General features: G+C 52.5%; 1 protein-coding gene and 2 pseudogenes across 1 annotated transcript; 1 reads left to right on the top strand and 2 right to left on the bottom strand.

The window, feature by feature from the left end:
* LOC128919385 (feather keratin Cos2-3-like) lies at positions 1–809 on the bottom strand. Its single transcript, XM_054224684.1, has 2 exons — positions 717–809; positions 1–336 (listed from the first exon to the last, which is right to left on the bottom strand). The coding sequence occupies exons 1-2, from the start codon at positions 783–785 to the stop codon at positions 1–3; spliced, it is 405 nt and encodes a 134-aa protein (XP_054080659.1). The 5' UTR covers positions 786–809.
* A 4,409-nt stretch (positions 810–5,218) lies between these two features.
* Positions 5,219–5,999, bottom strand: LOC128919384 (feather keratin Cos2-3-like; annotated as a pseudogene).
* A 10,653-nt stretch (positions 6,000–16,652) lies between these two features.
* LOC128919474 (T cell receptor alpha variable 1-1-like) lies at positions 16,653–18,092 on the top strand (annotated as a pseudogene).
* The last annotated feature ends 6,030 nt before the right edge of the window (positions 18,093–24,122 follow it).

Here is a 24,122-nt window from a genome sequence, read left to right as displayed (position 1 = left end):
TTAGCAGGTGGGGCATCTGCTGCCACAGTAGCGGCTGGAAATGCAGGAGAGGTCACAGCAGCTAGAGTTGATGGGCACTCCATCACAGCTGAGGATGCTGCCAACGGCAGCGGTGGTGGAGGATCCCACAACGGTGTTCTGTGGGAAGGAGCTGAGGATGGGGCCGGGCAGGGTCACCAGCACAGCAGGAGGCTCAATGACGACGGTGGAGTTCTGGCACTGCCTGACACAGGGCTCATTGCAGCTGTTGGCCAGTGGTGTCGGGCCACAGGGCCGGCAGGGTTGGCAGGGCTGGCACTGGTCGTAGCAGGATATGTCGTGGGTTCGGAGGTGCACCTGGTAGAGAAGGCAGGGAGGAAGCAAAACAAGGGGATGAGTGAGGAGCAGCCCGTCACAACACCATGAGAGAGACAAAGAACATGCAGGGCTAGGAGATGGAGATTGTGCATACAATGTGAGGACTTCTTGGACTCGTTCTGACAGGGCCCAAAAAGAGCCACCAGCTCCTATGCAGCTACTGCCTGGCCCCTGAGTCCAGAAGCCACCTCAGCACAATCCCAGCCTCCCTCCATGTCTAACCTTCTCCCTGCTTCCCCCTCCCATGACAAGCAGCCCCATGAGCTGGCAGAGAACAAAGCCAGTCTCAGCTGAGTGGTCAGCTGAAGTGAGACCTCCTTTTAGAGAAAGCAGAGAAGGAGAAGGGGCTTCAAACTAACCTGACTCCCAAGGAGAAGGAGGCAAGAGAAGTGGATGAGAGAGAGAGGAGCTGGGCTGGCTTTTATCATGCACCTTAACTGCCCCAGGCTGCCAGAGACATCCCTTGTAGAGGTGATTCTTTGTTGACAAGCTCATCTTGAATGCAAAACATCCCGAGCAATGCTATGAGCTATGTTTTGGCTTCCTGGATTGCTGTCTTTCCATTGCCTGCTTTATGCCAGGCACATTCCCCAGTGGAGGCTTGTTTTGCATGACAGGATGAGGGGCCCAAGCATTTCTGGTGCAATACATGTTGGTGTGGGCAGACGACTCATCTCACATGCTGGAAGAGTCCAGGAAAGGTCACTCAAGACACACTAAACAGCTGGCTTCGACAACACCCACGCATACTCACACACTAATCTAGACCTCTAGGCATCTAGAGTGAAATAAGGAGACTCAAGACACCCAATGAGAGGCTGCCTACACTGTCCAGGGCACAGGACATGGACCTGACAGAGTCATCTTCTGCAAATCCTGTTTGAAAGAGCTCATTGTGGCTGAGGGAAGACTGATATGCACTCAGGGAGAGCCAGAGATGCAGCTGAGGAGAGTAACATACCCAGCTTGATTCCATTCACCCACACAAAAGCCCTTTCTCTGTTATCCATCTGTGCCTGAGTACCAGGGACATGGATATGGGGTTTAGCCATGGGATAGAGGTGTTTGTAGGCTCTGGTGGAAGATCCTGTGGGTTCACTTCTGACCGTATGATGAAGCAAGCCATGTGCAGGTGACCAGGTAGGCAGGCCCTGCTGTGAGCTTATGCTAGCTGAGGAGTTCAAAGGCCACCATTGGTCATTTGCAGGATCGGTGTCTCCAGAAAGATGATTCATTCCATTTCCTGTGGACGTCTGCTTAGGATGGGACGAGACCCTTGTGTGAGCTGATGTCTCTCACCTGACTGTGGGCAGAGTCTGTAGAGTCTGTTGGAGTGGGTCCAAAGAAAGGCTTCAAAAATGATCCGAGGGTTGGAACACCTCTCCTGTGAAGAAAGGCTGAGAGAGGTGGGGTTGTTTAGCCTGGAGAGGAGGAGGCCCTGGGGAGACCTTCTCGTGGTTTTGCAATTTTTGAAGGTGGCTTATAAGAAAGAAGGAGAAAGACGTTTTATCGGGGCCTGTAGTGAAAGGCCAAGGGTCAATAGCTTAAAACTGAAAGAGGGTAGATTTAGATTGGACATAAGGAAGAAATCATTGTATGATGAGGGTGGTGAGACACTATAAAAGATTGCCTGGAGATGTTATGGAAGCCCCATTATTGGAAGTGTTCAAGGTTAGGTTAGGTGGAGCTCTGAGAAATGTGATCTAGTGAGAGATGCTGCTGGCCATGACAAGGGGGATTGGACTAGATGGTCTTTCAAGGTGTCTTCCCATGTGTACAAATACATACATGAGCACAGCAAGAGGGACAAGTATGTGAGCACAAACCTGCACACACACCGCTGAGAACTAGGGCACCCAATGCCAGCTCACAGCCTCTTGGGATGACTTTAGGCAAGTCCTTCAGACCCCACAGTCAAGGCAATGAATCAGGCACCATCAGCCTTAGTGAGCTCAAGAGCTTGACGCTGGTTCAGTCAATTCTTTTCTCACTAGAAAAGAGAAAGAAAGCACAGTGGAGTCAAAGCTGCCATGACCTTTCCAGATATTGAGCTTCTCCATGTCCCAACTCTGTGCGTCAGACATAAAATCTAGAGAACATCCATATTGCTGCAGCTGCAAAGAATCTCCACATTACAATTGAAAAAACTCCTCCAGGCTTAGATGGTTCCGGGTGTCCTAAGTGATCTCCTTAAGGGAGATGTTGGGGTGTGGGACTTGCCCCAGCACTATAAAGGGTACAGTGCCTCAGCGGTGAGCCTGGCTCAAGCCCGACTCCCCACAGGCTGCAAAAACTGAGGCTGGAGCACCAGAAATGACACACATTGATCCCTCTAAGAAAGTCACTCAGCATCTTCAAAGCATTCCTTAAAATGTTATTTACTAGCACTAAGACTAGAAAGAGAGGACAGTATAGACAACCTTAAATCCCATCAGAGGCTGGGAACTCCAAGCCGCGCTATATCAGCTACTCTCACAGAATGAAAGAATCACAGAATGGCTGAGGTTGGAAGGGACTCCTGGAAGTCACCTTGTCTACCCTCCCCACACAAGCAGAACCACCAAGAGGCAGTTGCCCAGGACTCTGTCCAGGTGGTTTTTTAATATTTCTATAGCGGGAGATTCAGAAACACCCTGGGACACCTATGCCAGTGCTCAGTCACTCCCACAGCACAGTACAATGTGCTGCCCCCTCTCCAGGGCACAGGTCACTGGACTGATCCCATCCACCAAGGATTACCCAGTTTCGGTCAGTCGAGTATTAGAGCATTGTCTTCAAAGGAAACAGTTATTTTCATCAGTTGTACTGTCAAACACCACAACCCTGCCAGCTGTTTATCGGATGCGAACAAATACGAGCAGCTTTCCCATCCCCGTTTCTTAGGGTGCAAATCAAGAGGTTGAGCAGAGGAGTAAGAATCATGTAAAGAACAGCTGCTGTTCTGTCCAGTGACCATTTGGAGGTCACTTCCCATGATGGTGAAGACACATGGGCCCTAGCAACAGACCACAGCAGTGAAATGGGAAGCACAGGTTGAGGCAGCTCTGGGCCTGCCTTCTGCACAGCAGAGTCACAGGGTGGTTCTTGCTCTGCACCTGTAGGGAGTGAGAATGAAGATGAAGCAGGTCTCATCATCAGTACTGAAGGTAATCACGGCCTTGTTGGCACAAGTGCCAGCACAAGCCATGTCCAGGGCAGCTTGTGAATCAGCTAAGAAGTGGAGGATGTGCTTGGGCCTGCAGGAAGCCAAATGGGAGGTGAGTAATGCATGCAGAGAAGGAACCAGGGAACCAGCCGGCCATGTGCCTGCCACCAGCCAGATGCACACAGCCTTATGCACGATGGCCTCATAGAGCAGTGGGTTGCAGAGAGTCAAGCAGTGGCCATAAGACATGAGATCATAGAGGAAGCATTGAGTGCTTCCCAGAGCCAGAAGTATAGCTGGGCTATGCAGCTGGAGTGGCTGTGCTGTGGAAGGAGATGTGTATGTCCCCTGGCCTGAGAAGCCATCCAGCACCTTTGGAAGGAAGGCACCAGAGAAGAGAGACTGCAACTTTTGGTCTTCAGTCATTCTGAGCTACACTTCATCCACCATAATTCCCTCTCAGTGGAGGACATGGGTGGGAGGATTACCATCCTTGCACTTGTACAGTTTTGCCAAGAAAACCTAGATTTTCATGGTGGGAAATAAGATATGAGACTGTAGTGGCGGCCAAGAGGTAGTTCCACGGATCATAAGGGATGAGACGTACAGGCTAAAAAGTGTTCTGCCCCCAAGAAAGGCAGCCAATTCCTGAGTAAAAATTATTTAGGGGGACAAATGAAGCAGTCAAGAGCTCTGCACCTGCCTTCAGCATTCATGGGAAGTGCTCCCAGTACCCTCATCCTTGCTGATCTTCCCGTTCCCCTGTACGGTCTCTATCACAGCAATTTGATCTCCTTCAGAAATAAACTGTCCCCGCTTCTGTGCTGACCAATCTCAGCTCCCACATGCTTAGCTCCAGTTTCGAGCCTTGATACCTTCAGTGGCATAGATAACTACCCTGCTGCTGCCTCCAGGCCATGGCCCCTAAATTACGTGGTGGAGGGGAGAGGTCATCCCAAAGGCTGTTCCCTGCATGACCACTCCTGCTATTCTGCCAGCAAATCATCTTCCGGAGCCCCACACCCTTCACCCCACCACCCCAGAGCAGCTCCAACCATAGTGAGAGGAACACCCTTACTCAAGAGCTCATGGGGCTGCTAAGCCCTCAGGGCCTCCTGCCTTCTGGGCATTTGTGGGCAGAGATACCAGCAGGGCAAGGCCTGATGCTCACTGGCAGCAGAGCAGCCACAGATGTCTTCCTCAGCTCCAAGGGATGGTTCCCAAAAGAGGAGCCAATGTAGGGTGTTTGAACCGCTCATTTGTCTGTGACTGGAGCAGGGTTTCCTTGTGCTCTCAACCCCTTCCACCCCTTGTGCTTTGTCAGGACGGGATGTGTCCACAGAGGGAAGGACCACGTGGAGGCCAAGCTCGAATGCAACGGAACTTTAATGAGTCAGAAGAGGGAAAGAAAGTCATTCCAAGTGGGGGGTGCCAGTTCATGGAGCCCCAGGGGTGAATCTGCGGTCCTTGGCTGTGGAGATGTTCCTGCGTCATGTCTGTCTGCCTGCCCCATAGAGGATGAGGAAGACAGATGGTCCCCACCAGGTTGGCCTTGAGGCAACCTTGCTGCTAAGGGGATGTGAAGCAAACAAGGAAAAGGGAGAGAAAAGCAAAATCATTCAGCTATGCTGAAAGCAACATTGAAAACATCAATCCTTTGCCCAGCACCATGTTGTGATTCCTCAGGGTGTCTCCTTGGGGTTTCCCCCAGAGTCTTTAGCAGGGGAGGCACCTTCTGCCACTGTAGCGTCTGGAAATGCCAGAGAGGTCACAGCACCCAGAGGTGATGGGCACTCCATCACAGCTGAGGATGCTGCCAACGGCAGCGGAGGTGGAGGATCCCACAACGGTGTTCTGCGGGAAGGAGCTGAGGATGGGGCCGGGCAGGGTCACCACCACAGCAGGAGGCTCAATGACAACGGTGGAGTTCTGGCACTGCCTGACACAGGGCTCATTGCAGCTGTTGGCCAGAGGTGTTGGGCCACAGGGCCGGCAGGGCTGGCACTGGTTGTAGCAGGACATGTCTCAAGGGTGGATGTGCACCTGTGAGAGGATCAGGGAGGAAAGAGAGCACAAGGGTGGGTGAGGAGCCGCCTGGTTACCCTGTCACAAAGGAGCCAAGGCCACTACTGAGTGGGGCGCTGGTAGCTCCGCCTGGAGCCACATGGTGTATGTTGCCCTACAAAGAGCAGCCTGGCCCAGGGAAGGCCTTTCCTTGGGCATAAACCAAAAGATCCCTCTGCCACATCCCAGCCTCTCGCTAAGCAGACCTTCTCCACTCTTCCATCTATCATGACAAGAAGTTACAAAGCCAAGGATAGGACATAGCCAATATCAGCTGAGATGTCCATCAAGGAGAGATGTCACTTTGGAAGCGGTAAAGATGGTCCCGACTCACCCGGTTCCCAAGGAGAAGGAAGCCAGAGAAGTGGATGAGAAAGCAGGGACTTGGGCTGGCTTTTATACCTGCCCTTCGTTGCCGCAGCACCAGAGGCATCATTTGCAGAGGTAACAATTTTTGCACAAGCTCATCTTGAATGCAAACCGTCACACCTAATGATAAGGGCTGTGCTTTGGTTTCCAACACTGCTGCCTTTCCATTTCCAGGTTTTTGCCATGCCCATTCCCAAATGAAAGCTTCTTGTTACTGCTAGAATGAAAGGCCCCAGGATTTCCAGGGCAGGAATGCAGCAGTGCAAGGCAGAAGAGTCAGCGCAAGTGCTGGAGTGGCCCAGGGCAGGAAATACACCTCAGCTTGGGTCACTCTGGTGGGGCTGTTTGAAATGTTCTCCTCAGGAGGAAAATTTAGCCATCCTCAACTCGACGCCCATGGGCTCCCATGCATGAGGACGCTTTCCCTCCCTCCTCTACTCCCTCCAGTGGTCACTTGTTGTTGCCTCCCCAGGTATGTGCGTTGTGCTCCTAAGTTTTGAACCCGTCCTGACTACCATTGACCTCAGGAAAAAATTCTGGTGTTTTGGAATGGTGCCCACTCCCTGGAGTCTGTGAGTACACAAACAATCGCATGGGCATGCCTCGGTCCTTGTGCTTCCCCAGGAAGTTCTAACTCTGTAACAACCCCATCTGTCCTTGGCAGACTCCACGCTTGCTTGTGTCCCTACTTGTCTTCTTGTCTTATGTGCACTTGTGTGCAGCCATGTTTGTGTGGATGACTGTGGGAGCACAAATTTGTGGATGACTTGATGTTGTTGTGCATTAACGTGTGTGTGTGTGTATCCTTTTGCGTTCCTCATCACAAGGGAATGTGCTGCTCATGGTGGGGACAGTCACATGAGTGCTGAAGTGCAGCAGGTTCCGAGGGTCAGAAGGAGCCTTACTGCAGTGGAGTGGTGATGGCACCAGCCTGCTGGAGATGTGTCCAGGGAAGAGGTACTGAAATGCAGCCCCTGCCTCCTGACGCCTCCTTCTCCTGCCCCTGCAGAGCTCACGCTCCACTCCTGCCCATTTCAGGCCACGACAACGATGGATTCACTCCAACCTTGATCCTTAGTTGAATTCAATGTGACAACACTGAGAGTGCCTCAGCATGGCTGGCAGTCCCCACTCCTTGCCTCTCCAGGCCAGGACACAGCTGCTTTCCACAGTGCTAGAGAGTTCAAAGGATGGGGACTGCTTTCTGGAGAAGGAGAAAGGCTGAGGAATCCTGCCCACCATGTGCCGGCCAAACCTGAGTGGATCTTCTTCCAAAGCAGTGTCGGTGGTTTCTGGGATGTGCTTGTGCTCCTCACAGGCCTGGTGCTGTGCCAGGCAGGGGCTGAGACCTTTTCGCAAACAGGTCCTGAATGAACGGAACACAGAGTCTGATATCACTGCACTGTGAGCGGAAGAACAGACTCTGTGGATTTCATAGGAGAAGCCAAAGAACTGATGACAGCTTTGATGTTCATGCCCAGAATGTTCATGTCCCCTACTGGAATCTCAGTCTGAGCACCCAGCAACTGTCCTTGGGAGGGAAGGGACATTGGATCCAAGGCCACACTCCCCTAAAGCCTACTACTGTCCACAGGGGTGTCCAGAGATGCCCTCATTGAAACAAGGGCTATGCACAGTATAGAAAGTTCCTGAGCCCGTATCCCTGCCTGAAGGTTTGTCTGCCTGGACTCACATCCAGCTTGGAGATAAGGCAGCTGAGGGCTCCTCCACATCCCTGTAATGACCCCACGGAGATGAGTGCTCTTCCGGGAGAGCTCATCCAGGGCTGGTTTCCCTCTCCATGGAGGTGCTTCCCAGCTGAGAAGCTGATGGCCAAGCTCATTGCTTTCTCAGGAGGTAACAGGCACTGTGGAGAAGGGAAGGGCAGGGCAGGAGTGTACGTAGAGTTTAGCAAGACCTTTGACAGCCTCTCTCCTACTTCCTTCAGAGCCAAATTGGGGATAAATGGGTTGGAGAATGATAAGGTGAGAGGAAAATTGGCTGTAGTGGAAGGCAGAATGTGTTGTGAGCTGTGGTGCAAAGCCCAGCTGGCAGTCACGTACTAGTGGGGTCTCTCAGGGATCAAGCAGTAGGACCAACACTGTTTCTTGATTTCATGAGCAACACGAGAGGTGGGAAGGAGAGCACTCCCACCAAGGCTTTGGCAAACAGCGACAAGTGGGGAACAGGCGCTACACTGAGCTGTGTATAGGTAAAGCGTTCTGAACAGGTCAAGGAGCCACTTGTTCAGAGGAGACAGAGAAGACAGGCCTTGCCTCTGGAAGTGCCCAATGACAGGAGTAGAGGCAATGGACATCAGCTGGAACATGGGGAGTTCTCATGAAGCAGTAGGCTAAAAGAAATAGTGAGTCAAGGAAGGGGTTTCCCAGGGAGGCTGTGCAATCTCCAGGTGTTCAAGGCTGGACTGAATGTGGCTTTCAGCAGTCTGAGTGGTACTGAGGAAAGGCTGATGCAGATGACCTCTGGAGATTCATTCTCACACACATTCTGACACTGAGATTCCCCACCACCCCTGCCCTCCCTGACCCCTGCCAACCCATGGGCACATTTGTCCTCACATTCCCTCTGCCCCAACACAACTCCTAGGCATTGTGCTGCGGCTGCAAAGCAGTAGCTGAAGGGAGGCTCTCAGCCTCCTCACTCCCAGCCACGGGAAATGAGTGGCTGCTGGTTCCAGCCCCTGGGCTCGGAGAGAGCTCTGGGAAGCTGGTCCATGTGCTGGACCAAGGCCCCGCTGCTGTGCCAGGCTGCAGCTGGCACTGTGCAGGCTTCTTCTTGCTGGAGGACGGGGAGAGTCCATTACCCAGTTGGGCAAAGTGCTGCCTGTGCTGGGAAGAGCCCCTGAGCACTCTGAGCCCACGTGAGCCCCCGAGTGGCACCGGTACAGGGCTGGGAAGGGAAGGAAAGGGAAAAAGAGAGGAGAGGAGAGGAGAGGAGAGGAGAGGAGAGGAGAGGAGAGGAGAGGAGAGGAGAGGAGAGGAGGGGAGAGGAGAGGAGAGGAGAGGAGAGGAGAGGAGAGGAGAGGAGAGGAGAGGAGAGGAGAGGAGAGGAGAGGAGAGGAGAGGAGAGGGGAGGGGAGGGGAGGGGAGGGGAGGGGAGGGGAGGAGGGGAGGGGAGGGGAGGGGAGGGGAGGGGAGGGGAGGGGAGGGGAGGGGAGAGGAGAGGAGAGGAGAGGAGAGGAGAGGAGAGGAGAGGAGAGAAGAGAAGAGAAGAGAAGAGAAGAGAAGAGAAGAGAAGAGAAGAGAAGAGAAGAGAAGAGAAGAGAAGAGAAGAGAAGAGAAGAGAAGAGAAGAGAAGAGAAGAGAAGAGAAGAGAAGAGGTGGAGAGGAGGTGGCGCGGACGGAGCAGAGAGCCGGGGCAGGCGGCAACCAGCGAGGCGCGGGTGGCGGAGCGGCGGGATGTGGCGGTGCTGGGGCGCAGGGCTGGCGGGGCTGGCCGCACTGCTGCTGGGTGTGTGGGGCTGGCGGCGGTGGATGGGGCTGGGGCTGTGCCGGCGTGTTCCCTGGGGAGCCCAGCTCCAACTCTTCCCTCTCCTTCTTCAGCCTCTCTTTACCATTCCTGGCTCTGCCATCTTTTGTGCCCCTTCCCAACCCTCTCAGTCCCTCTTCCCCTTCTATCTCTTTCTTCACCACCTCTGTCAGTACGAGACTCCTTGCATGTACACCTGATTTTTCATGCACCCTCTCCGTCCCCTGTGCATTCTGCAGTTCTTATTGCTCTCCGTATAGCCTTCTCTCCTTCACTGTAACAAACTCTGATGCCTGTCTGCTCTTTATGCACCCACCCACTCACCTTCTGACCGATCATGCATCTACCATCTCCAAAGCCTCTTCCTAGTCCCCAAGACCCCTCTCTCATCTTTCCCTCTGCTTCCTTCATATCCATAACCACAAATTGTCTTTTCTGCACTGTGTCATTATTCCATATATCCTCTGATCCCCCTGTGCTTTCAGCATTTATTCTTCTTCTCAATTCAAACCTTCATCCTTCACTGTAATACATCCAACTCTCCTGTCTCCTCCTTTTCTCCCCACCCATGCATCCACCCATCCATGCCTCCACCTGGCTTTCATTCGATCTCTGTATGCATCCATTTCAAAGTCCCTTGCAGACTAGTCACCTTGCTCCACAAACCCACACCAGCATCACTCTCGATGACCATGTTGTCCCCATTTGTTCCAGTCCATCTCTATCCACATGCCACTCTTTCTGACGATTTCTCTGGCAAAAGAGACCTGGGTGCTCTTTGGTGATCTTTGGCCTTTTCTTCTCCTTTCTCTGTAGTGGCTGCGGGCAGAGCCCAGGTGCAGCAGGAGGCATCGGCAGAGACCACCGAGGGCACCGCCATCCGCATGAACTGCTCACACCCCAACATTCAGGGGAACATGAACGTTCAGTGGCACCGTCAGCTTGCAGACCAGGCACCACATCACATTGTGACAGGTGTCACCGGAGACAAACCAGTGCAGGGCGCGCCGAGGGGGGCTGTGGGTGTCGGCAGACCGCCGCTCCAGCGCCCTGTGGCTCGCCCGGCCCCGGCGCGGGGACGGGGCGGTGTATTACTGCGCCCTGGGAGACACGGGGAGAGGAGCCGGGGCTGCGGCCGGGCAGGAACCGGCGTGGGCGGGTCCGGGCGTGTGTGTCGCGGCCGGGGGGACAGTCCCGGGCGGGCCCGCCAGGGGGCGCTGCCGCTCCGCCCGCCGGGGTCACCTCGCCCCAACCGGCCCCAACCGGCCCCACGACCCAGGCCGCTTCCCCTGCCCGACCGGCCCCGGCCCAGGCAGCGGCAATTCCGCACGCCCAGCGGGACGCACACAGAAATCCCCCGCCACGCTGCCGCCGCCGCCGGGGCAGGAATGGCGCCCGGAGCGCTGGCCGTGTCCAGCGGGGCCCGGCAAGGAGCGATGGCAGCCGCCGGCCCCGCTGGCGCCCGGCCAGGAGCAGCGCCTTTCTGCTCTGCACAGGGCGGCGGGCGGCAGAGATCCTCCTGCCCACGGGCAGCCGCCCAGCCCTCGCTCCTGCCGCACGGACCGCCCAGTGCTGACATGGAACATACAGGGCCTCTTCTCGGCCTTTTGACTTTCCCCACGAGGATGCCGAGGGAGCCCTGAGCAGCTGCTTTCGTCTGCTCTGCAACCACGGGGACTCCAGGGCAGAGTTTACCAATGCCAAATGGTCCTTAGAAAAGGACAACCAGAAGGGGTTTCACAGTTCGTTCCCCTGTAAAAGCTCAGATATACAATGGAAAACTGAGTCCTCCAGCTACAGAGCTGAAACGTTCCTGCTAGCATTACAAAGTCATCCCATGGGGTCAGGAGTTGAAGCTCCCCAGCAGCAGGACAAAGGGATGTCAAGGTCAGAGGCACCTTCAAGCGCTCCCCACAGGGGCTCAGCGGTGAGACCACGAGCTTCTTTGACAGGATTCAGCACATTTGCAGTTGGGGCTCAGGAGACAGGGCAAACTGCTTGGCCTGGACACACTGAGTGCAGTCTCAAGGCATGCCAGGTTCCTCCTGAAGGAGTGAGTCAGAATGGGATTTGCTTAGTTGCCCTAAGGGGCTGGAGGTCTGAGGGGAATGAGAGCTGGCAGGAGGTCTCTAGCCTCCAGCCAGTCCCTGGGGAACTCTGTGTGGCTCGAGCAGCTGACAGAGGTGGTCAAACCCCATGGGAGAGGCTTCTGAGTCACACAGGGAAGGATCAGCCCTGCTCTCTGTCCCAACTGGACTTGATAACTGTGTTCCCAGGGAACTCCTGGCAGGTGATAAAGAAGAGCAACAGGCATGGCCCGGACAGCACACGCATAAGACACATGGTCACATGGGATTGGCCCCTCTTATTGCTGTCTCTGTCTTCCCGTGCTTGCTTCTGGCCTAAGTGCCTTGATCCTTCCCTTTCCCTGTCTCTGCTGCTTCTCCGAAACATCCCATGTCTTCCACAAGCTAGAAAATAACTTTTCCACTTCACAGAATCATAGAATGTGTTGGGTTGGAAGGGATCTTTGAAGGCCATCTAGTCCAACCCCCCCTGCAGTGAGCAGGGACATCTTCAACTAGATCAGGTTGCTCAGAGCCTCATCAAGCCTGGCCTTGAATGTCTCCAGGGATGGGGCCTCCACCACTGCTCTGAGAAACCTGGGCCAGTGTCTCACCACCCTCATTGTAAAGAACTTCTTCCTAATGTCAAATCTAAACCTACCCTGCTCTAGCTTAAAACCATTGCCCTTTGTCCTATTGCTACATGCCCTTGCAAACAGTCCCTCCCCAGCTTTCTTTTAGGCCCCCTTCAAGTACTAGAAGGCCGCTATAAGGTCCTTGTGCTGAGGGTTCTAGAGCTGGAACTGGAATCCCATAAGGTGTTTGATCCCCGTGAAGGTGTAAACATCCCTGAGTTTATAAGATGATCCTCTCTTCTCACCCTTCTGGAGGGTGTCATATTCAGGCAAAGGGGCAGACCGTTATACCTGAAGGGATGGGCACAGACATCGTGAAGCAGAGGGCTGTGCTGGATGTCCTCCAGCCAGAGAGAGGTGTTTTTTCTGACTGTGGGTGGGATGGTTACAGCAGGTGCTGTTCCCAGAGACATTTCCCTTGAAGGGCCTCATCCATGGCCTGGGGAGAAGGGAGAGAATACTCCTGTGGCAAAAGAGACACAGGTACTGTTCCTGGGTGTGTCTTGTCTGTTCCTGGTTCTACCTCTTTTCAGACACTACGGAGGAACAGGGACCACATGAGTGGCTACAAATGGGTCTTTCTTCAGGTGGTTGCAGGCCCCTGTCTCCGGCTGGGCACTGCATGGCAGAAGCAGGTCACCATGGACACTGCTCCCATGCTGGGGCTGGTTGGGCTGGTTGTGATCTCCAGCAGTAGCAAAAAGCAGGAAAACAGCCTGCAGCCTCCTAGTGCCTGACAGCAGACTGCTTGGTTTCCTCCTTCAGGCTCCTACAGGGATTTTCCCATTTCCCAGGCCCCTTTGGCAGTGTGACCTGGAACTGAGAGGCAGCACTTATACACCAGGCTATGTCTACCTGAGAGGATGCTCAAGCACCTTGTGACATGGAGGGCTGTGAGAAGCCTGGCCGTGGCCTGACTGCCCAAAGAACCACCAAGTGCTGAAAAAACTCCCTTTAGCCCTTGTGAAGCTGGAACAGAGTAAGGGTCACAGTTTGGTGTCTTTCCCTTAGTTTCTCACCCTAATGATCATCTTCACCAAAGAGCTGTGGAGTCCCAAGGAGGCCTGGCTGAGAAGAGTCTCTTCTTCATTCCTTCCCATCAGCTATTTACACACATTGCCAAGATCTCCCAGAAGCCTTCTCTTCCCCAGGGTGAACACTGCCAGCCCTCTCAGCCCATCCTCAGAGGAAACATGCTCCAGTCCATCCACTATTTTGCTGTGCTCACTCCAGTACCTTTCTTGTACTGGGGAGTCCAGAACTGGACCCAGTACTCCACAAAGGGCCTCACTAGCACTGAGTGGAGTTTAAGGGTCAGGTCCCTCATCCTGCTGGTGATGCTCTTGCTACTGCAGCCCAGGATGCTGTTGGCCTTCCTTGCCATGAGGGTGCATTGCCACAGCAGACTCAGGGCCACCTTTGAGCCACTGAAACTGAGCAGGACACAGCGGTGAGTGCTCAGGAGAAGTATCCCAGCTGCTTGTCCAGCTCTTACTTTTCCCACCAATGGCCACCAATGGCCACTGTTGGAGAAGGGGGCTCTTGGTAGGAGACATGACTGCTTCTGTGGCTTTATTTCCAAGGTACAGAAGCACAAGGTGAGAAAATGTCTTCCTGGCCCTGCATCTGGAGATCAGTGAAAGCCTCGACATGCGAGCAAGACCCATCTGCCAAGCACTGGACAAGATTCCCTGTTCATCCCCTTGAGCTGTCCCTCTGCTTTTCACAGCTCTCCTGCAGCTCTGGCTGGACTGTATGGCCTGAGGGAATTCCTGTGTCCCTGAGTCCCTCTGGATTCTGTGCCCACATTCTCTCTTCAGGAACTCACACACATGAGCAAGGTCAGCAGATGCCACTGCAAAGGCATGTGGAAGGTGAGAGTGGCTGGTTCAGTATGGCTGTCAGATCAAGTCCCTTTTCCTTTCAAAGGGAAGAAGCAGCAAAAGGGAAAGTGTTAAAAAAAAGCACACAATGACACCAATCTCTCAGCAATTGACAAGGGAGACAAGGAGGGAGCCCAGAGCCATTCAGCTGCTAATTGATGGGCCATTTGGAAACTGCAGGTGTAGCTCTGAAGTGGGTCAGGCTGAGCTTTGGAAGTGACAAGAAGTGACAAGTGGAGCATGAGGATTATGGGTGTTTGAGGGGGTCCTGTGGGACTAGACAACATTTATTAAGGAAGGCTTTGGGGAAGGGTCAAAGGTGAGGGGGGGAAAGGCATCTGATGAGGAACAAGGGGATGAAATAGAGAGGAGGAAGGATAAAGGGAGGTACCTGCAGGTAGGCAGGGGTTGGTGAGTGCACTTTTTGGGATGAGACCTGTGCCTGATCACTACAGCCCCCCCTGCCTTCTTCATAAATCTTTTCTTAATCATCCTTCTGCATACCTTCCCTCCCTTTCCCATGTGTGTGTCCTGCAAGGTCTGAGTGACAGTAAATGGCGCGGCTGATGCGAAAGAGAGCTCTGGGTGCTAGTAACCGGGCAAACAACCAATGGCCATGGGGCCTGTAGGCCTCGGTGCCTGGATGGATGAGGTTGTGCTGCAAGGTCTCAGTGCCAGCAACTGGAGAAGCAGCCTCTGGTCACAGACCCTGTTGATCTCTGTGCCAGCAGCTGGGGGGACTGGGGGGAGTTTGCTAGTGAACATCACGCTGGCCTGGCCAGAGAGAAGCAGGAGACTGGGTAAGAGGGCCCAGGCTGCAAGCAGGGCTAGTAGACGGGTTGAGGACCTGTGCTGATATCTGAGACATGCAGAAATGTGGCTGTGCTTATGACTCTAGAGGGTGAGGGTGTGTGCGTTTTGACTAGGGAAGTGCATGTCACAGGCATACTGGAGACAGTCAAGTGAGCGGCATCTCAGATGATGGATACACTGGACTACCTCTTCTATGGAGAAATGCTCAGAGAACTGGGTCTATTCAGCACCGAGAAGTCTCAGGGGAGACCTCATCAATATGTACAAATATCTGAAGGACGCTGGGAAGAAACTGGAACCAGGCTCTTCTCCGTGGTGTCCAGTGACAAGACAAGAAACATTTGCATAAACTGAAGCAAAGGAGGCTCCATCCGAACCCCAGGAAACCCTTTTTCACTGTGAGGGTGAGGGAGCACTGGCACAGGATGCCCAGAGAGCTTGTGGTGTCTCCATCCTTGGAGAAATACAAAATCCATCTGGACATGGTCCTTTGCAACCAGCTTTAGGTCAGTTCCTGAGGTGGCGTTTGGACCCACTGACCTGTAGAGGTTCCTTCCAAACTTAACAATTCTGTGACGAGACACAAGGAAAGACTAAAAATGGCTGTCTTAATCCTTCAAAAGAGAAGCTTAAGAGAGACCTCTTTCTTAGGAGTTAGCACATAGTTCAAATCCTGCCCGTGCTGACACTCACTGGCATTGTCATCTCTGGAGTTTTCATGGTGTTTCCTTAGAAATAAACCACTCCTAATTTCCACTACTGAGCAAAAGGACACATATATGAAAACACAGTACTTCACTCCTAGATCAAGACAAGGACGTGTTTGTGGCAGCGTTGCCAAGTTTGCCAAGTGATATATACAGCTCAGCACAGCACAGGTCTGGGCCTACTCAGCTCAGGTTAACTTAACGACAATGAGCAGTTAGTTCTTTCTGCCATGAGTGGTGCATGGGATCACTCTGGAGTTCCTGTGGCATGGGGTGGGAGTAGGGGTCCCCACCTGCAGTACCCCCACCCCTTCACATGCCCTTTCAGCTGTGGGTGCGGGGCTGCCCTATCCCCATCCCTCGCAGTGCAGCACTCCAATGGGTGCCCTATGTGCTCCCTGGGAGTGGGGGTGACCCATTCATCCCTCATTCTGTTCCCTACTCATCCCTTACACTTCAACCTAGAGGACGAGTAGGTTGTCCTTGTCATCTCTGGGTTTGGGGCATCTAAGAACAGTTCTGGAGCCAGGTTCCTCTCTCACACTGTGTGTTATCCCACAAGAACAGGACACGGCCAGAAGCCCTGGGCTGCTGCACAGGAGGGTTCCTTTCCTAACTGGGGGGATCTGGAGGACAGGCGTTTTTCCCAGGCAGGAGAGAAAAGAAAGGGGAGAAGTGAGAGAAATAGAAGAGACTTCTGTTCCCAAAAGAAACAGCAACACCCTACACACCTGAGGAGCACAGAGGAAAGTATGAATTCTCATTGAGGAAGAAACCCCTGACCTCCCAAATGGCCAAGCAGTGGGTGTGCAGAAGAGCAGGGGATTCTAGCTAGGGAGGTGGGGACTCCTCTATGAGCTCACTGGGAACAGCCTCTTCCCACCACTGGGACACGCAGAGCCCCCAGGGACACAAAACATGGACATGCTGAGAATGACACTGGCTGAGGGAGCCACAGGTGTTGCTGCTGGAGGAGAGAGAAACCCAGAAGCAGCATCTGAGGCACAGGAAGAACAGACCTCTGCTCTTCCCCGCTTCTTCCTTTGCTCCCCCAACAGCGTTGTTTCCGGCAGCTCTGTTATCTCGGGGCTGGGAGGGGGTTTTCTGACTTTCTCTCACTCCACAAAGAGGCGGGTTGATGTCGACATGCACCTCGGATCTCTCATCCTCATGGCCTTCCTGGGGCAACTGCTGGGTAAGTCCTGGTTTCTATGAATGCATCCTTCTTCTCCCAAGGAAACCCTTGCCAGCCTGATCAGGATCATGCAGAGAACTACCCTCGAATTACAGGAAAATGCTGGGAAATACTGACTCATATTTGTGGTTTTCAACCTGTTCTCTCAAGATCCTCTTTCTTTTGGATATGAAAAGAAAGAAAAGAAATACCTGCTTTTGTCTCACATTCATGCATTTCTCTCTACCTCTGTCTTCTGATCCACCTGCTGTCAACACAGGAGATCTCATCTCTCTCTGCACTCTCACATTTTCCCTTTCCAATGCAAATTGGCAGAACTTGTCAAAGCTGCCTGAAGGACATTTACACTCTCATTCCACTGGCATTACCAGGGTGTCCCATTATGCCTCCTGGCTGGCACATGCCTGACGAGCCTTCCAGTTTTCTCCTGGTTGTTTACACAGCCAGGGATCTCTCTTTCTACCATTCATCTCAGCATTGCCGCTCATCAGGGAGCTAGGAACTCTTGGAGATGACAGGCATAGTGAAACAGGATGAATCTTTTTGCCATAGCTCCATAGATGCCTCAACATGCTGGAGTTGTGCTGGTCCCAGCACACAAAGGTTAGGAGTAACAGGCTGTTCCCTGGTTCTCTGGGCACTAGGAGCAGGGAGGAGGAACAGGACTTGGGAGGAGGAGCAGGGACACTGCACAGCTCTTCTCAAGCTCCACACTGGGCTCAGAGCTCCGAGCTGCTGCCCAAAACTCCTCTCCACCTGGATGTCCCCAGAAGTCAGGATTTTCCTGCAGGGCGAGGGAGAAGCAGCCTTCTCTGCCTGGGCTTTGCATCCACTCCTGATTTGTTTCCCAGAGCCCTTCCCTGCCAAGCTGCTGACCTTCGCTTTCTTCCAGGCACTATGGGACAGATCACTGTCACCCAGCAAGAAGGACAAGTCACAGTGAAGCAGGGAGACACCTTCCAGACAACCTGCACATACTAGACTTACAGCTTTTATGGCTTGGTCTGGTACCAGCAGAGGAAAGGCCAACGTCCTCAGCTGGTCTCCTATTACGCAACTGCTGGCCGCAAGCCCAGTGGCCATCTCACCACCGTGCTGAACACCATGGAGAAATACAGCCTCCTGCAGCTGGAGGAAGTCGGGCTCTCTGACAGTGCCTTGTACCTCTGTGTAGTGAGTGACACCCTGGTGCAGGGAGCTTCCTTGGCTGTGCGAGAACCCAGGGGATGGAGGAGATGTGTCTGTGCAAGGCTGAGGGTGAGGGAAGGGGCTGTCAGGTGTGCCCTGGCAGTGCTGCTTCCTCTGTACACCCAGGGATCTGCAGGACAAGATCCTGTGATGGAATGTTTTCTGTTCATTCCAGGCATGACTTTATGCAACAATGGCCTTAAATATTCCCATACCACACTAAATGAAGGCACAGTCTTCTTATTGCCAATGCTTTGGATGTTCTGCTGTCTGATTAAACAGCACACACTTGAACCATTGCATTTATATATTGGCTATTTGTTTATCTTCACCACTATTAATAACCGCAGGCACATCCATCCTCCCTGACACCCACTGGGTTTGTCTTGTCTCAAGATGGGGACACCTTAAAGCTGGTTCCATTTTGTTATTTCCCTCTTGAACATTGGCCATGGCGGTTGATGTAAAGAGATGCTGTGCCTTTTCTTCTCCTAGGCAGATCCCAGCATGGGGCATCCATTGGTCTTCATTCCCCTGTTCTCGCTGGGGGCATGTTGCGTGAAACAGGGCCAAGCGGTTTTGGCAGAAGATAAACCCCCTTGCGTTCTAACACTCCTCACCAAGGTGGGAGGCTAGGTGCGGCTAGGTTTAAATTCTGAGTGATGCCCAATTCAGCACTATCAGTCCAATCGCGTTTAATATGTATTAAACTATTACGATTTGGAAACGCTAATAGTGGGCTGCACCTTCAGTCTAGTCGTGCTCCTGAACTAGCACGGCCTCTCTCAAGTTTTGGTCGCGTTCAGTGAGAAAGCGAAACGACTAGCTACTTAAACAGTGCAGTTTATTTAAACAACAGATATATAGGTTCTTTAGGATTGCCGGTGATAAATACACTGTCTGCAAAGCACGTGCAAATAAGGATATTGTTAAGTATACAAACGCGCAACAAAATTATAAACGATACAGCCTGGCTATAAATGTAGGGTAGAGATTCTCTAGAGAAATTTCTAAGTTCCTGAGAAAGCACTTGGTGTAATCGAAGTCTTACCCAAAGGTGTCCCTATGGGGGGGAAGAGAAGCTCAGCCCGTCAACTGATCCCGGAAGTCAGTGATGGAATTCTTTGCGATGGTGTCTTCCCTGGGTATCCCCCCTCTCTTGGTCTATTTTTATACTATTTGATATTTTTAAGGTGGAGTTTGAGTGACTTTAGTCATACATACTTTTATCATGATTGGTGTAAATTTTCCTCGCTTCACAATTAAAGGTATAGTTTACGAGAAATTCAGAGCGCAGGCTCAAGGAGGAGTGGTCGCACCTTGGAGGCGGGTAGCCTTCGGGATGGAGGTGTGTTTTGGTATTATAATGACAATATAATGAGCAAAGTTCCCACAAAGGACAGCATTTCATCAAAATTTGACAAAATATTGGCTCTGAGTGGCGTATAGGCCACTTATCTGTTCTGTAGTACCATCTCGTTCCCATACCTGCTTTACATCGCAAGGGAAGGCCACGGAACAAGCACGGTCTGTTCCATCCCTCGTATACTTTCGCCTTCTACAGGAGATTGGACATGTTGCATTCTTTGCATGCCAGCTGCGACTGTATTCTACCTCAGAAGCCTCTTGATTTTATGACTTTCCTTAATGTGAGAACAATGCTGTACTTTTGTATTCTTTGGCCAATTTAGTAATTGTTGCACATAATGGACTTCAGAAGAGCGCATCTTGAAGTGGTAAGGAATCGACCGGCTTGGCAAGATGCCCTGGGAAAATTCCCCGAGGCAGGGAGGTCCCAGAGGAGCTGACTAACCTTCACAGAGAGCCTCCTCAGAGCACAAGGATGGTCCTCTGCAAAGTGGATTTAAAAGCACAGCTGGAGTGGAAAATTGCAAGAGATGTGAAGGGAATCAAGAAAGGTATTTCTGGGCCTATTGGCAGCAACAGGATGGCTAAGTAGATTTGGGCTCATTACTTGGTAAGGAAGTGGATCTGGAGACAAGTGACATGTACTCGATGTCTCTTTCTCCTCAGCTTTTACTGGTATGACTTCTCCTCAGGGCTACCATATCCCTCACCCTCCCCACAGACTCTATGGGAATGAAGCAGCACCCACAGTAGAAGAATAAGGAATTAAGGAGCTCGTACTACCATTTGGACATACATAAGTTCATGGGATCAATTGGGATGCATCTAAGGGCATTCAAGGAGCTGACTGGACAGTATCTACCCAGTCCCTGGAAGGAAGATGGAGACAATACTCTCAGGAGCCTTCTCTACATGCGTGAAAGGCAAGAAGGGGATTGGGAGCAGCTGACATGGTTTTACTGAGGACAAATGATGTCTCACCAACCTCATTGCTTTCTATGAGGAGGTGACAGGCACTGTGGGAAGGGGAGGGGCACTGCCTGGGGTGTGCCGTGACTTTAGCAAGACCTTTGACATAGCCTCATGGGTGCACACACATGCACACCCACCGGCACACGAAGCTGTGCACACTCACAGGCATGCACATGCACAAATATGTGTGCTGTTGGGGAATTTTTATTGTACCTTTTGAGGCAAATGAAACACTTGCCCATCCTTAGATTAAAAAAAAAAAAAACCGGAAAAAAAAAAAACAACCAAAAAACGACTACCAAATGATCAATCTATTGGCCAGTCCTATCACCATAAGCAGTTCTGCAAGGAATCTGCAAAGATGAGAAGCATCTTCTGCAGAAGCACAGGTGTCAACTGTCATAAGTGATCTCCCTAAGGGTGCCGTGGGGGTGTGGGACCAGTCCCAGCTCTGTAAAGGGAATGGTGCCTCAGTGATGAGTATTCACAGGGCAGCAGAGTGTGGCACACCTGGGACAAGCCAGACTCCCCACAGGCTGCAAACAATGAGGCTGGGGCACCTGAAATTATAATAACTGATCCCAGTAAGAAAGGCACTCTGCCTCTTCAAAGCATTCCTTGAAAATGTCATTTATTAGTGCCAGGACTAGAAAGAAAGTGATGATAATGTAGGTAACCTTACATCCCTTGAGATGCTGGGAACACTGAGCAGGTCCCATTCACAGAAGAGTTGCTCCATTTTGGTCCGTTGAGTTTTAGAGCATTTTCTTCAAAGGAAACAATTCCATTCATCATTTCAACTGTCAAACGCTACAACTCTGCCAGTTGTTTATTGCATGTGAACAACTACGAGCAGCTTTCCCATCCTTGTTTCTTAGGGTGTAAATCAAGGGGGTTGATCAGGGGAGTAAGAAAGATGCAAAGAAAAGCCACTGGTCTGCCTAGTGACCCTTTGGAGGGGGCTCCCATGTACGTGGAGACACCACGGGCCATAGAAACTGGCCACAGCAGTGAAATGGGAAGCACGGGTTGAGGCAGCTCAGTGCCTGCCTTCTGCACAGCAGAGCCACAGGATGATTCTTGCTCTGCACCTGTAGAGAAGTGAGGATGAAGTGGAAGCAGCAGAGGGTCACCTCATCAATACCAAACATGATGACATCCTTGTTGGCAGAAGTGCCAGCACAAGCCATGTCCAGGAGGAGGGGTGGCAGATGACTGAACTGGTGCATGTGCCTGGGTGCACAGTAAACCAAATGGGACATGATTATTGTAGGTACAGCACACAGGGAACTGGCCAGTCCTGTCACTGCCACCAGCCAGACGCACACAGCTGATGCGTGACGGCCCAGTAGCACAATGGGTTGCAGAGAGCCAAGCAGTGGCCACAGGACATGGGAAAAGTACAGCTGGGCCATGCAGCACTGCAAGGAGATGGGTTTGTTCCCTGACCTGAGGAAGCCCTCCAGCACCTTTGGAAGGAAGACACCGGAGGAGAAGCTTTTTGTCTTCAGTTGTGCTGAGCTGGACATCGTCAGCTGTAATTCCCTCTTGGTGGAGGACATGGCTGTGGGGATTTCCATCCTTCCACTTGTACACTTTTGTCAAGAAATCTGGATTTGCATGCAGGAAATAAAATATGGGAGTGTAGTGGTTGCCAAGAGACATTTTCACTGATCAGAAGGGAAGAGATTAACATCCTCTCCTCCCTGAATGGCAACCAGTCCCTGAGCACAGATTTTCTGTGGGGACCAACAAAGCAGTCACGGGCTCTGCACTTACCCACACCTCTCTTGGAAAGTGCACCCAGTCCCCTCATTCTGCTGATCTTCTCATTCCCCTGCATGCTCTTTATGAGAACAATTTGATCTCCCTCAGAAATACACCGTTTCACTGTCCCCATTTCTGTGCTGACTGCCCACAGTTCCCACAGGTTTAGCTCCAGTTTCCAGCCTCAATTCATTCAGCAGAATGAGTGACTTTTCCCTGCTGATGCCTCCAGGCCATGGCCCGAGATTTGGTGATGGAGGAAAGAGGTCACCCCAAAGCCTGTTCCCTGCATTACCACTCCTGCTGTTCTGCGGAGCCAATCATCTTCTGGAACTCCACACCCACTACCCAACCACCCCAGCACAGCTCCGACCATAGCAAGAGGAACACCCTTCCTCAAGAGCTCATAGGGCTGCTGCCCCCTCAGGGCCTCCTGCCTCCCTGGGCACCCATGAGCAGAGACAGAGCAGGGCAACGCCTGATGCTTACTGGCAGCAGAGCAGCCCGGGATGTCTTCCTCAGCTCCAAGGGATGGTTCCCAAAAGAGGAGCCCCTGCAACCTGTCCCAACCTCCCACTCCTCTGAGAATGGAGACGGGTCTCCTTGTGCTCTCAGTCCCTTCCATCCCTTCTCCCTTGGAAGCCAGGCAGTGTCCCTAGAGGGAAGGACCACATAGAGGCCAGGCTCGAAGGCAACAGAACTTTAATGATTCAAAAGAGGGAAACAAAGTCACTCCACATGGAGGCCACCAATGCGTGGGGCCCCAAGGGCAGCTGTGAGTCTGCTGTCCTTGGCTATGGAGAAGTTCCCACATCATGTCTGTCATCCTGGCCCACAGAAGGAGATGAGACAGACAGTCCCTAGCAGGCTGGCATTAGGGGGACAAGGGGATCCAAAGCAAACAAGGAAAAGGGAGAGAAAGGCAAAGCCATTCAGCTGTGTTGAAAACAACATTCAAAAGATCAATCCGCTGCCCAGCACCGTGTTCTGAGTTCCTCAGGGAGTCTCTTCTTGGGGCTTTCCTATAATCTTTATCAGAGGAGGGACCTTCTTCCACAGTAGCGGCTGGAAATGCCAGAGAGGTCACAGCACCCAGAGGTGATGGGCACTCCATCACAGCTGAGGATGCTGCCAACGGCAGCGGAGGTGGAGGATCCCACAACGGTGTTCTGTGGGAAGGAGCTGAGGATGGGGCCAGGCAGGGTCACCACCACGGGAGAGGGCTCGATGACGACGGTGGAGTTCTGGCACTGCCTGACACAGGGCTCATTGCAGCTGTTGGCCAGAGGTGTTGGGCCACAGGGCCGGCAGGGCTGGCACTGGTTGTAGCAGGACATGTCTCTAAGGGTAGAGGTGCACCTGTGAGAGGATCAGGGAGGAAAGAGAGCACAAGGGTGGGTGAGAAGCAGCCTGGTTACCCTGTCACAAAGGATCTAAGGCCACTACTGAGTGGAGAGACGGAAGATGTGCCAAGGAGCCACATTGTCATCGATGGTCTACAAAGTGGGGCCTGGCCCATGGAGGGTCTCGTAATTTGTAAACCAGGGCCACCACAGCTACATCCCAGCTACTCTCTTTGCAGAACTTCCCCACACTTCCCTCTAGCATGACAAGGAGCTCCAGGACACAGAGAGAACAGAGGCAATACCAGCTGAGAGGTCCATCGAGGAGACATATCACTTTGGAAGAGAAGGAGAAGGAGCTTCAGACTCACCTGGTTCCCAAGGAGAAGGAGGCCAGAGAAGTGCAGGAGAGAGCAGGGACTTGGGCTGGCTTTTATACCTGCCCTTCATTGCCGCAGCACCAGAGGCATCCTTTGCAGAGGTAACAATTTTTGCACAAGCTCATCTTGAATGCAAACCATCACAGCTAATGATATGGGCTGTGCTTTGGTTTCCTGTACTGCTGCCTTTTCATTTCCAGAGTTGTACCATGCCCATTCCCCAATCAAACTTTCCTGTGATCACTGGGATGAAAGGCCCCAGGATTTCCAGGGCAGGAATGCAGCAGTGCAAGGCAGAAGACTCAGTTCAAGTGCTGAGTGGGTCCAGAGGAGGCAAGTGACACCAGCCTGGGTCACTTCAGTGGGGCTGTTTTGTGTCGT

This window comes from Rissa tridactyla, chromosome 19 (genome assembly GCF_028500815.1).
Source record: "Rissa tridactyla isolate bRisTri1 chromosome 19, bRisTri1.patW.cur.20221130, whole genome shotgun sequence".
NCBI lineage: Eukaryota > Metazoa > Chordata > Aves > Charadriiformes > Laridae > Rissa > Rissa tridactyla.
Note: the sequence above shows the minus strand (reverse complement) of the source record. Positions and strands in the feature narration are given on the sequence as shown.

What these genes read in the sequence shown, in the direction of transcription:
- LOC128919385 (XM_054224684.1), bottom strand. Translation starts at nt 785, where the DNA reads ATGATAAAAGCCAGCCCAGCTCCTCTCTCTCTCATCCACTTCTCTTGC. An exon ending in TCCTTCTCCTTGGGAGTCAG is followed by an intron (nt 337 to 716) that starts GTTAGTTTGAAG and finishes CTTCTCTACCAG; the next exon opens with GTGCACCTCCGAACCCACGA.